General features: G+C 31.9%; 1 protein-coding gene across 7 annotated transcripts in view; it reads left to right on the forward strand.

The window, feature by feature from the left end:
• LOC125067936 (protein unc-13 homolog A) overlaps window positions 1–14,408 on the forward strand; it is a 57,789-nt gene that overhangs the window by 12,214 nt on the left and 31,167 nt on the right. For 4 of the 7 annotated variants that reach the window (XM_047676834.1, XM_047676837.1, XM_047676836.1 and 1 more), the window contains 4 exons: window positions 706–812; window positions 2,363–2,504; window positions 2,624–2,750; window positions 3,200–3,340. In XM_047676834.1, coding sequence (XP_047532790.1) covers window positions 706–812; window positions 2,363–2,504; window positions 2,624–2,750; window positions 3,200–3,340 — 517 coding nt within the window. Of the gene's footprint in view, window positions 1–705; window positions 813–956; window positions 1,064–2,362; window positions 2,505–2,623; window positions 2,751–3,199; window positions 3,341–14,408 lie in introns of all 7 variants that reach the window. The other 3 variants (XM_047676835.1, XM_047676838.1, XM_047676840.1) reach the window with 1 other exon arrangement.

Genomic DNA, 14,408 nt, shown 5'->3' on the forward strand with positions numbered 1-14,408 from the left:
ATATTTTTTTATGGTCACAGCACTCACCGAATAATTCAAAATGTGGTTTTCATATTTAAATAAGAATAAAGTCACCGAATACTAATTTCATACTTTCTTATTATATATGTTATATTTTATTAACTAATAACCTTAAAACGAATTCATTTGCAAATGGATAAATGTCTGCAGGAGCTCTTTATAAAAGGATATTTGAAAACGTGGAATGGAAAATTTTGTTATAAAATTTAATTTTGATTTTCAATTTGGAACTGTTTTTATAAAAATATACATGTATGCATGGTTATACATAATATGCTTGTATCATTTTCATTATTACTTCAGATTTGCCATGCCGTGCAAAACCATGCTAAACAGAGCTTAAAGAAAATATAAATCCCAAAGACCTCTTTTGTTATATTAAACATCATATTAACTGCGTTGATATGCGTTGCCGCAAATTATTATGCTTTAAGACATAGGACCAAGGTAATATCTATCCAGCGGCAAAGCCAAAGTGATTTCCAAGAATACAATATACTAAATCCGCTATTGGCGCTATTATTTTTGTTTTCGTATTAATCTCATGTTTATTTAAGGAAAAAAATACAAGTGTAATGTTTTAATTTACCATTTAGTAATTTTCTAAAATAAATTTCTCAAATAGTTCGGGAACACGTAACCGTAATATAAAAGCAGTTTTTGACATCTGTGTATATGCAACAGACAGGTGTTCAGCATCGAACAAGAGGGGCATTCAGCACACATGAGCACCGTGAAGCAGTCCGTCCTAGATGGCACGTCGAAATGGAGCGCGAAGATCGCCATCACAGGTTCGATGATGTGTCGTGGCTAATCACTTCATTTTCAGATATTCTAGGTCTCCCGTCCAGTCGAACCGGTCAAGGACATCACAGAAACACAATACAAACACGACACTAAATTGTTTCGTGTCTTTCGTTTCATGTGGCGGCCAGGCGGACTTTTAACGTCGACCCCGACACTCACATAGACAGCCTCGATCAGGCTGAGCAAATCACTATTGAAGGGACTTCAAAATGGTCCTGCAAAATCGCCATCACAGGTTTGCAGTGGTCTTTTGCGGATACAGACCGCGCGCTCGCAAATTTGATTCTATTAGAAATGACTTCGCCTAATTTCTCTATACCACTTTTTTGATGTTTGCTCAAATTTAATAATACTACAAGTATGTGACCACAACCACAGAATATAAAAATTTTAGCAAATATCAAAACTCTCTCTGCAACCTTACTTTACCTACCTACTAACCCAGTCCATTCACGGTCGTTAGTGCACCGCCTCAACTCACTAATTCTCTTGATAAAATATAGCTTTAAACAACCATTAACACAAGGAAATTCCACGAATCTGACACAAATGATATTTAATTATAGCTACAATAAAAACAATAATATTATGCACACACAAATTTTATGGTATTTCCTACACTCAAAATATTCACATTCAATTTGATCATGACTGCAAACCATAATTTGGTAACATATATTTAAATTGACACGGTTGCATGAATCACATGTTACTAATAATTTATTACTATTACTCACTTCCAGACCCGACACTGTTATGCGGACGATAGTATTGGTTGGTGGATTCACACCAAAATATCAATAATTTATTCCCTTGTAGATTTGTACCAAAATAGGTGAATGCATTTAATTTTAGCGACGAAAGCATGCAGGATACGAAGCCTGTAAGAAAAAAATACCTTTTCTCTTCTTCCTTCTGCTATCTCTTCTAAACAACTTTCGATTCGTGAAAATTCCACTTTAGATTTCATCCCCGTGCATATAATTTATTCATATTTTGAATTTTACTTGACCAAATTTGCATTAGAATTTGCGAATGTAGTCGCTATGTTCAAGTTGTTTTAGACTCGAATTTGGGCATATTTACATAGACAACATTTTGGTAGATTTGTTGCTAGTGTCCTCTTTACGCGTATCGAACAGTACAACAGGATACCAGCATTTAGCCATCGCCGTTTGCCGTAATATTACCATCGTTCCGGTAATAAGGTAAGTAATTTTGCTAGGAAATATTATATGTATATTGGCGTAATTGAATTGCAAATCTCATCTCATAATTGATAAAAGATAAAGCGCAGATTATAATCCAGTGTCATTAATTTGCGTATATTTATATTGTTTTATGTAAGAGCCTGAAAATTGTGTTGCCTATGCCAACAGCTTTGATATTTTTGCTAATTGTAAAGATATAAAGGGTTATACAATTCAAATTGTAAGAGGTAATAGTGATGTAAGAAATTGACTAATATTTAAATGTTTTTGTGTACAATTTTAAGTTTTTGAATATAATACTAAAATTAGTTTTTCATGGACAGTTATCTGCGCTCAAGGGCTGATAGCCAAAGATAAAAGTGGAACCTCGGATCCGTACGTAACCGTCCAAGTAAGCAAAGTTAAGAAGAGAACCAGAACCATGCCTCAAGAACTAAACCCAGTTTGGAATGAGAAGTTTTACTTGTTAGTATATCATTTTAAAAAATATTATTTTATATAAAAGAGTAGTTTTTATAAAAGAATATTACCATAGCAGTTGAAGTTATCGATGTCGCTTTTCTAAAATAGCCGGTCTTTTTTAGCGAATGCCACAATTCCTCGGATCGGATAAAAGTAAGAGTTTGGGATGAAGACAATGACTTGAAATCAAAACTTCGCCAAAAATTGACAAGAGAATCTGATGATTTCTTGGGTCAGACCATAATTGAGGTAAGCATTTAAGACGCCAATAGTTTGAACAAACTTGAAAGAAAAATGTTTTTACTACTTTGGTTCACATTTATTAAAACTGCATTTTATATGTTACACGTAGTATATCAGACAAGGATTTTTCTTTTTTGTTATGTAACAAAATATGCAATGCATATGCAAAATGTGTTTTTTTTTTAGAAAACACTATGCGGGTGTAGCATGTCTCTCGTGTCGCCTGTATTTATAAAAAATGACAGGAGAGATTGCTGTTCCTGTTGTTCGTTTTGCATATGTGTCATGTCACGTTTGGTGTATGACTGACATAACTGGTACCGATACTATATCCATTTATGATATTTCTACAAGGCTGTACCATTTAAATCGGTATATCGTTCCACATAGCAATCTGGATAGTATTTCCAGATAATCTTATGAAAAACAAATGAAACTGTGCATTTTTGCGTTAGGTTCGAACATTATCCGGTGAAATGGATGTCTGGTACAACTTGGAGAAAAGGACAGACAAATCCGCTGTATCCGGAGCTATCAGACTTCACATCAACGTTGAAATAAAAGGAGAGGAAAAAGTCGCACCTTATCACGTCCAGGTAAGTGTTAATGTTACGAAATTAAACTTGGATGCAAAATACTTAATCAGAAATATATGGTATTATTTAGCCGTTTTAAATTTTAAATTAGCTTACAAATTACTGATCAATGGTATATTGTGAAGGTACACGAAAGCTATGAAACCTTTGTGTTCATTTTACGGTTAATTCGTGGTTTCCTAAGGCATTTTAATTGGCATTCATGGTGATGAAGTTTACATTTCATATGAGAAACTCAACAGGTCTCAAAATATTGGCACCATGCCTTATGGCTTATTGCCAACATTTCGGTAATCACTGAGTAGTGCAGCAATTATTAACTTAGAATAAATATCGGAGCCGGATCATGAATAATGATATTAAATGTAGATTTATTTTTTATACTTTGTCCTAATTAGATGGACACCTTCACTTTTTAAACCGAGTCGGCTAAAACTCGTGAATCTTAATTAAAGATAGCGGGGTGAAACTCAGTGAAACACAAGTGAGTTTTCATATTTTCAATCTGTGTTTATGGAATCACACAACTTGAGGTTATGGTGAAAACAATTTGATAAGAATCCTGTTTCAGATGTAAATCTGTTGTCAGATGTAATCAGCCTCACGTATATCTGAGTTATTTGGCCTGAAGTGGGCCACTTGCTGGCTGTTATTTTATTTAATTTAAACAAAATAAACTTTTACCCGAAACTACACATTTCTCTTAACCAAATAATAATATTCTCTATGAAAATTTCAATAAGTATACTATAATCAAAATTATAGGTTGCTGTAAATATGAAATTACGTAAATATTAGGTTTAATCCACGCGGATTGTAGAAAAATCTGTGCCGATGAAAAAAGATACTCTGATAGTTAAAGGCATAAAGTTTTTATTACAATTTTAAGTACTTATAAGTATTCAACTCTTATATATTCTAAATTTCGATAATAATAACCACGACTGATAACAAAGTTTGATGGGCGAACTTTTCATAAATGCTAAAAGTTCGTAGATGCGACTAAGCCAAACTGCTGGGCTGCCGGATAATATTTAAGTATAATTTAATCTCTACTTTTGGAAACATTTAGATGCAAATTTTAATGCGCCAATGCTTTAGTGCTCGGACTCATCAATATAAATATTTTACTTGGTTTTGTATAGATTATAACAAATATACGAATTCTCACAAGCTCCGAAGGCCAGTAAGTAAAGTGTATAAGTCATAAAATTTACGTACAATCACATGTTAAATAAAGTCTCGTTGGCTATTAATTGAATAAATCTATAAAACATTATTTAAAAATAGAACACACGTTTGTATGCCGCTGTAATTGACATCGTCGAAACATCAATACATAATTCTCTCAGGATAAATAAATGTGATTGGTTCAATTTATTTCTGGTCTATTTTAATTAAAATTATATGTTTAAATGTTTTGTTTGATCACAAGAAAAAACAAGCTGATGAACGTATATATTAATATTGTCAAGAAAAAAAAGAGATAAAATTTATCGCAAGTTTAGTTCGTGTGTTTTATTAAAAACCAAAATGTTTAACTAAGAAATTGAATGGCTAAAAAGGATTTTGAATAAACGCAAAATTTTATTAACAAACCCAAAGTGTATCTACAGCATGTTCTGCAATAAAAGCTAATAACATAGGGCGTTGCCATCTTACATCTTTTATTATATAAGAAAATTATATAGCATCCCTCCACTTAGCGGTGCAATGTTCGCGCTCTCGACAAAATCCAATATTATTAAAACTTACACCAATGAGCTGAGTACGAGTTTTAAAAACTTCGGCCTCGCGGACTGTTGCTTCGAAAATTACAAAGTCTGGTTCAGAGAGACGTGATTAATCTTTTTTCTTGGCTTGTTTTCAATAACCTATTATTCTGTTAGTGACAAGCTGTTTTTCAAGAGTTTAATTTTTATCTATGCTTTCGTCGAAAGTGAACGTCGTGAAAAAAACACTGCACGTTTCTTTGTCATGTTTGCCAATAATATTTAAAAACAAAACTGGCCTCGGTAAATGTTTTGAAATTAGAACGTTTTTTCAAAAACATAATATTTCTTTTGACATAATTATAATAATCTACTTTTTAATAAGAACTCACATTAATTCGTTAATTATTAATTTAGGAATTAATTTCACAAAACATATATTTTAAATAACTCGTAAAAAATTTAAATAAATGTGATAGTAACATTTACAGCTGTAAAATGAAAAACAAATTCGCTGTGGTCTCACGAGTCTTGGCGCTGGTTAATTTCTGGATAAATTCGTCCGGTAATTAAAATTGTAATTAAGACCATTAAACGTTTTCTCGCTACAAAATTATGATTTTTAATATAATTTTATTTACGTTTGCAAAAACGTGAAATAAGTATTTTAATCATTACGCATTTTAATAATTTAATAACTTTTACGACTTTATACGTTTTAAGCTTATATTGTAATGGAAGAAAAACGGTAATATAAAAAACGTAAAGTTTACTTTGATTTATTTTATAATTCTAGGTTTTATTTTACCTTTTATAAAATTTATTACGAAATTATCAAAATGAAATATCAACGAAATTAAAAGCAAATTTTAAGCTATAATAAAATATTGTGTTACTTCATTAAAACCTTTTATTTTCTTTAAACATTTCAAGAAAAAATATAAAATACCTTTAAGAAAAACGATACATGAGAGAAATATTATATAAGGATGTTGGATATTTTTTTGCTGTTTTGTGTTCCGTACTTGACAATTTTTTATTTTCCGGGATATAAAGTTCTATTAGGATTTCGCTAGGAAAAAGTGAAGCAGGATTTCACTAAAAAACTCCTCAGACGTACAGACAATAAATATTAAATGTTATAAGTAAAGGTTAAAATTGAAAGACTTATATAATATATTTTTCAATTGATTATTTTTTAATCACTTCTTCGGCCGAATATCAACACCGATTCATTTTAGATGCGAAAAACAGAAATGTCTATGTGTTATATGCTTCCTAATTTTAAAACTAGGTCGCACTCAGTTTAAGACATCTCTCAAGTGGATTACGAACTAAATACGAGTTCTAAAAGTGAAAAATAAAACAAAAATTCCAACGGATATCCGTTAATTCGAAATGCCCCACATCTAGTGAATTACTTTTACAACTTAGTTAAAATAATTCGAAACTAAATTCTTGAGTTTAACTACTAAATACGGCTAATGTGGCGCGGTAAGAGGAGCGTATTCTCTTTTACTGAAACAACATTGTTAACTTAAATTCTCAGACCAATATATTTCTGTTCCAATTGATATTGGGACATGTATATGTTATAGTTTGGATTCGGATTCATCGGGGCCATCTGATAATAAGTGGTAACAACCGCCCATAGACAATGGCGCTGTAAGAAACATTAACCATTTCTTACATCGCCAATGCGTCACCAACTTTGGAAACTAAGATGTTATGTCCCTTGTGCCTGTTATACACTGGCTCACTCATCCTTTAAACCGGAACACAACAATACTGAGTATTGTTGTTTGGCTGTAAAATATGTGATAAGTGGGTGGTACCTACCCGGATGGGCTTGCACAAAGCCCTTCCACCAAGTATTACTAAGTACATGGACATAGTCTGTATATAAATGAATTTCCGTATGTCTGGTGTGAGTTCATATTTCCTTTCGCTTTCCGTAACCTGCGAGAGTGATATCGTGAAACGGACCAATCTAATGATCGGGCGTGGTGCTAGTGCTGGCCGTCGGTACCAGTTCTTTTTCTGAGTACATAATAGTTAATGTTGCTTATTGCTTGCTTGCTTGTTCCCTATTGATAAGCCAAGACAGCCCAGTGGTTGTAAAGCGTACATCTTAACCGATGATTGGGAGTTCAACCCTAATGATGCACCACTGAATTTTCAAGTGCTTAATTTGTGTTTATTCACCTCGTGCTCGGTGGTGAAGGAAAAATATCGTGAGGAAACCTGCATGTGTCTCATTTCAACGAAATTCTGCCACATGTGAATCCACCAACTCGCACTGGAGCAGCGAAGTGGAATATGCTCCTAATCTTCTCCTCAAAAAGGGAAACAGCTTAGTTAGGCCTTAGCCTAGTTGCTGCTTATTGTCCAGGTGAATTGTCAGATATGTTATAGATGTTATCTCACATAAGGTACATAGGTATAAAAAACAATTGTTCGTTTTTCAATCCAAAAATATCCCAAAATCGAATACACCTGATACTATGGTATTGGGTTTAATGTAAGCACGTCAAAACCCTACCTACTTGGCGTAGGCTTTGGTTGGAATGGTATTTCATTCTCTGATTAGTTATTTAAATGATCCTTTATAAACGTTAATACTTTTTTCGTGGTGTGTTCCAAAACGAAGGGTAAATTAATTAGTTTAAGTTTAGTCACAAGGGATAAACGGATACGCATAATTATGTAAGTCTATCTTAAATTTTCGGCAACGCAATTGCGGTGTGGGGAAGGGTATATTCAATTACATATAGCGCCAACTTTCAGCGACAGATGTGTCTACTTACATTGTATCCCTGTGTATCCCTGTGTATCAAACACATTGTAGCCCTCTATACTTGATATAAAAAAGGAAAATTTCAAAACCAAATAATCATATAAATTAGATTTAATCATTGTGTTCTAAATATATTCGAGTTGCTTTCTTTTTTAAATATACGTAGGTATCTTACGGACTATTTTTAAAACTTTTTAATAACAAGTTTCAATTATTAAAGCAAAAAAAAAGCATCAATCATTAGAATGTTTTAGGTCAGTCAAAAATATAATTTAATAATTGTATTCTTTGAAAAGGACACTCACACATTTATGATATAAATTAAAAATGTATTTTAAAAGTTTTCACACGGAGTAACGTTCTTACATAGAATAATTTAGAGTTCATTTCCGGTAAGATATGAAATGTAAGTACTGGTCGGACTTGAAATCGCTTCGGCCACTTCCGCAATCAACCTATATTTATTATAATACTTATGCTTTCCAATTTACCTTTTAAAATGTTCTAATACGTTTTTAAATCAAATACAACATCCTTAGTTTTCCTCTTATTAAAAAAAAATTAAGAATATTTCTTAGGGTATAACTAGTGTTTCAGAGACCTTTAAATCAATGCATTAAACATTAATCTTATTTTATGTTATATATTTTATATCGTTATATAAATGTATATTTATATATTAATCGATATAACGATATAAATTTCCTATAATTCTAGAATTATTGTAACTACAATTCCGTAAAAGAACCCGAAGAATCCGAATCCAAGATTTATTTTAATGGATGTTATTGACTGGTATACATTGTAAATGATGACATGTAAATATAAACTTTAAATTATTGTATCGGAATAAGACGTTGAACATCTAACTAATACAAAATAAAATAAAATACATAAGAAATGTGCAAAATTAAAAAAAAAATACTGTAATTCTCATGTATCCAGTATAATAATGTTTGTTTCGAATAAAGATTTTCTGTCTTTCTATATATAATGATAGAAATGCTAAATATTTTCCATTATTAAAACCAATATAAGTAGATTGGGATTTCCAATAAAGAATAAGTATTTCACAAATGGGAATCTTAATTTTGACCTCATGTAGAGGTCAATCGGTTTATGGATTAAACTTCGATTCTTTTGTCACAAACTTAAGAACCTTATCGAGTGATTTAAAAAAAAATAAACGTTTTCAGTTTTTTAGCGTATGTGTACTAAGTCTGTGTTAATGTAAAAACTTTCAAACACACCGACTGGAACTTAATCTACAATATATAGGAACTTATGCAACACATCTGTTTTCATAGTAAGTCGTACCATACAGTCGACGGACGACTTAAGTCAAGGTCTTATAGGTTTTTGAAAACTTTATTCAGAATGCCCAACACTTTTCTTCCTTATGTATTATCTAGGTGGACTCTCAAATGGGTCACCCGATGGTAAGTGGTTACCATAGATTGCGTTGCACGAAATAATAACCATTCCTTACATCACACCAAGCGCCTTGGGAGTTAAGATGTTATGTCCCTTGTGCCTGTAGCTCCACTGACTCATTGTGATCTAAGTGATCTAAGTGTAGCCGTTTGGCGGTAGAATATCTGATGAGTGAGTGGTACCTACCAAGACGAGCTTGCACAAAACCAATAATAGTTTACATTTCAACAAGTCATAAATCATGAGCAAACCGGTTTAGCGATTGTTAAATCCTTAGCCAAAATATACGATACATTTTATTCAGAGAAATGTATGGTTCATTCCCTGGGGTGAGTTAAAAAACTATATCTTCATATTTAACGTTCACGCGATCGAAATCTAACACAGCTAGCCTGCAATAAAAATGGAGCTACGCATAAAAAAGAATTTCAAATGTATCCGTGAACAACCGAAAATGTGTCGATAAATGCTGCGTCAGGATTTAACAGAATATATTCAGCAATAAAGAAATTTGATACTTAATTCGGATAGTAAAATATAAAAAATAAAGGGATACTATTCATGCTCGAAATTTAAAATGATAAATTAAAATTAATCTAGTGTAAAAATAACTGGGCTATTCCATTGACTTTTAAAGTTGATGTCGACTTTTGAATTAGTTCTTATATATATAAAGTCTTTAATTATAAATAATAATCATTGTTATTTATATTGGTATTTTATTAAATAACATTATCTTTATATAAATACTACAGAAAAAATAGTTCAGTACATTTTACTTATCAGTGTTTTCGCGTTTAGACCCATATATGTAATAGAAGTAAAACTTCTTAAAAAAACTACAGCACAATTCGTGTCTGGGGCATATATCTATGACGCGAACATGCGCGACTATTATGTTCTATCCCTTTGTATCGTTGCCGTTGAGTATATATCTAACTGTTTCACTCCACTTTCAAAATTGTTAGACACGTGTCTAAACGTGACGCGTTTTGAAAATATCCTCAATTTTCAATCACTTATCGTATATCGAATCGCCTTCTTAGAAGCTACTGATTTCTAAATGTGTGGAAATCATATAATTATGCAAATTTATAATAAACTTTTTCCTATATATTCAAATTTAATGATCAAACTTCGACCACTAGGTAATCATAACGATTGCTACTACTTTTAATCGCATCTTATTTAATTAGTATTAATTAATATAAATATCATAGAATATAATAAGACTATCCTATATAATGTATTTCATCAATAAATTTAGATAAATTGAGTTCATGATTCTGAAAATAAACTCCATTTTGCTTTTCATTTACAGTATATAGTGATTACGAATATTCGCTTCAAAAACTCTAACTCGCTCTGACAGAAATGAAATTAGTAAGTTGTTTATGTAGCAGTTTCCTAACAATGTTGACACAAAACATTTCATTTCCATTCCAGGACTCCAAAGATTATAAAACCAAAAGCTATTTGTAAATTTATATTATAAATTTAGTTAATATTTAGTCTGGAACGCCTACCATTTCACTACGTGGAAACCAGGAAGTTACCCGTGTACGTCGGGGGTGCAATCGGGTTATGTGGATCGGGATTTGCATTCACTAAAACTAATACGATGACCGTCTTCAGCATAGATCAGAGAGGATACGCCGCGGCTCTTCCCGTGCTGTGCTCCACTCGTAACTCGGCAGGACTCTCCTTATAGGGCAAAGATGATTTTTCACCTAATCTGGACCCGTCCCGCTTTGCCATGAATGCCAAAAATTATCTTCTTTTTTTTTCTTTATATAAAGATAGAAATGCTAAATATTTTTCATAAGTGGGAACCTTAATTTTTGACCTTATGTAGAAGTAAATTGGCTTATGGATTAAACATGGATTTGTTTCTCACACACTTAAGAACCTAAACAATTAATTTCCACGTTTTCTATTTTTTATACTTACGTGTGTATTAGTTCTATGTTAGTCGGAGAACTTTCAAACACACCGACAGGAACTTATTTTCGAGTATATCGGAAATTATCCAAAACAACTGAACTCAGAGTATTTCGTACTAGACAGTTATCAGACGGCTAAAGTCAAGCAGTCCAAAATAATATCCTCGGTACCCTTAGGTATACAATTGGAAAACTTAAATATATATATTTTATAACTGAAAATGGTCCACCTGATGATAAGCGGCTACCACTACCCTTAGATTTTGGATTTTTGATTAATTCTATACATCGCCAATGCACTACCAACTTTGAGAACTAAAAGATATGTCCCTTGTACCTACGGTTACTTTCACTCACTCATCCTTCAAAGTGGAACACAACAAAACTAAGTATTACTGTTTGGGGGTAAATATGTGTTGAGTGGAGTTATATTAATTAAATATGACGACCGAGGTGAAGTAGTGTGTACACCGGTTTTCATGGGTACGCCACTCCGAGGTCCCGGGTTCGATTCCCGGCCGAGTCGATGTAGAAAAAGTTCATTAGTTTTCCATGTTGTCTTGGGTGTGTTTTTGGTACCGTTATTACTTCTGATTTTCCATAACACAAGTGCTCTAGCTACTTACATTGGTATTAGAGTGATGTATGTGATGTTGTCCAATATTGATATATTTATTTATATTTATATAATAACTGCATTTTAGTAATTAGTGTACTTACTAACATATATAAGCAAACATGTAACTTGGTAATATATTTTTAAATTAATTAGATCTTCAGAGTATACAATATAATGTACATTACTTTTAAGTTACAATATTTATATATTATATAACTGCTTCGTTGATCTAGTGGCTCGCTTTCGTTACTTCAGGTTCCAAAGTCCTGAGTTCGATCCCCGAGTCAGAGCAACAAAAGCGTTATCAAGTTTTTCTGTTAAGAAATTCTCAGCAGCATCACTGAGTTTGGAAGTTCGCAGTGTTTAAGCTCTCGTAACTCGGAAAGCGCGTAAAGCTGTTGGTCCTCTTGACATCTTTACAGTCGTGCCGGATTTGCCCTCCCATCGGATTACGGAAGTGAAGGAATAGAGAGAGAACATGTGTTTGCACACACAGATAAACTGCGTTTTTGTCAAATCGCATATGTCTAGTCTCGCTTGAGAATAGACAACGGTCGAAATCCGTCAGGAGGACATCATCGTATTAAAAATATTAGTACTTCCTGCTGTTATACATTTAAATACAAGAATATAAATTTAAAAACAAGATTTGTTAGATTTTTCAAAACAAGTACAATATCGTCTATTTAAAAAGCTACCCGTTACGTATCGTTTCTATTAAAATTCGCATTACTTCAGTGCCTTGGGTGTTTTCGTAACAAAATATGCGAGAATTTTATATTATTTACTGTTGTTTATTGTTTTCATAACAGTGTACTAAATTTTACCTCACAGTTTTAATATCAAGTTGACTTTATAAAACAGTTATACAATATTATATTATAAACATATTATACCCTGTCCAAGTTAGCTTGATCTTTTTGACAGACGGGCTAGTGATGGGAAATAGAAAATATAACATATAAAAAAGTCGATGAAACGATGGAATGCGTAATTCAAATTAGAATTCAAATGTTTTTTGCCTTATTTTTCTAAAACGAATACGAAATCGAAAACATTATACCAGATAAAGAGACCCCAACCACTAGCCAAAGAGACTCCAACCAAAAGGACCCCCGTTCGTAAGAATAACTTAACAGTGATCTTTAATAATTATTTTTTGCAATCGATATTTGTAACAGTTACCGCCTATCATTCGCGTCCCTACCGTCCGACCGATGTAACATTGTATAAGTATTATTTTCTAAGTTTCTATTTAAATTTTACTTTGAAGCAATAAAAAGTCATAAAATATTCGGATAACACTTGAATCTTTAGGGACTTTTGTATTTTATTAAATATTGTTACAATTTTTAAAGTCATTAAAGTAAGAAAATAATATATTCGTCATTGCAAAGTAATGTCGATCAGAAAAAATTGCATCTGTCAAAAAGATAAAGCTAACTTGTACAGGGTATAGTCGTTTGTTTTAGGACATTAATAGTTTAAATTTTATACAAAATCTATAAACTAGATAAACAGAATCATTATCCTTAATCAATACTTACATTATAAATGTGATAGTAACTCTGTCAGTGTTATTGTTTGTTGCTCTTTCATGGCCAATCCATTGAGCTGAATTTGGTTTGAAGCAAGATTAAACTCCAAGGAAGGACATAAGTTAGTATTTTACGCCTAAAATCTAGTTATTCATAAATGTAAAGCCAAGATACCAAGCGTTTAGAACAATGAATAAAAAAAAATTGCTGATACAATCCCGGGTAAGCACTACTAAATTTTCAAGTGCTCAATATGTGTTTATAATGCATCTCATGCTTAACGGTGCAGAAAACCTGTAAGAGTCGCGTGAAAAGCTAGCACGCAATGGGTCAATTACAAAATGTTACTTTAATCTTATTATTTAATTGAATGTTATTTTTGTAACGTATTATATTTTATTTTATTTTCATTAGGACAACCAACAGTAGATGCAATATCACATCCAAAATAAAAAATAAAAAATACATTTCAAAATTATCAAGGCAAAAGTTCTACTACTTACAGATAGTCTGGTGAGACATGCATTATCATATTACACAATGTAATTATTGAAAATATAAATTAAACATAAGCATAATAATTAAAAATTAGAAATATAATACATTTTTAAACTATTATATAATAAATAATAATTAATAAAACCAATAAGATAGACCATATGATTAGAATTGAGCACAAATAAAATGCTTTATTTTTCGATTGAATTGAGGGCGACTATCGTGACATATGTCTAAATCTTTTACTTTAATACTGATGGTGATGTATAACAATGATAATCTCGATATGATGGAAATCCTGCCAAGTTGCGTTTTATATAATCTGATATAAAAGAAATGGCTCATATTACGGGAATTAATGTGAGGGACGTTTAAATAGAATATATTTCAGACTTGTGATTTCGACTCATGACAATGGGAAAAATAGTTATCTATTATATTTTGAGTTTTGCGTCTATATTAAACTGAATTTTAGAAATTGACAATCTTCAGTCTAGTACTTCGGAGACCAGTTAAATTAATTGGCT

Source organism: Vanessa atalanta, chromosome 12, assembly GCF_905147765.1.
Source record: "Vanessa atalanta chromosome 12, ilVanAtal1.2, whole genome shotgun sequence".
In the NCBI taxonomy this organism is placed as follows: Eukaryota; Metazoa; Arthropoda; class Insecta; order Lepidoptera; family Nymphalidae; genus Vanessa; species Vanessa atalanta.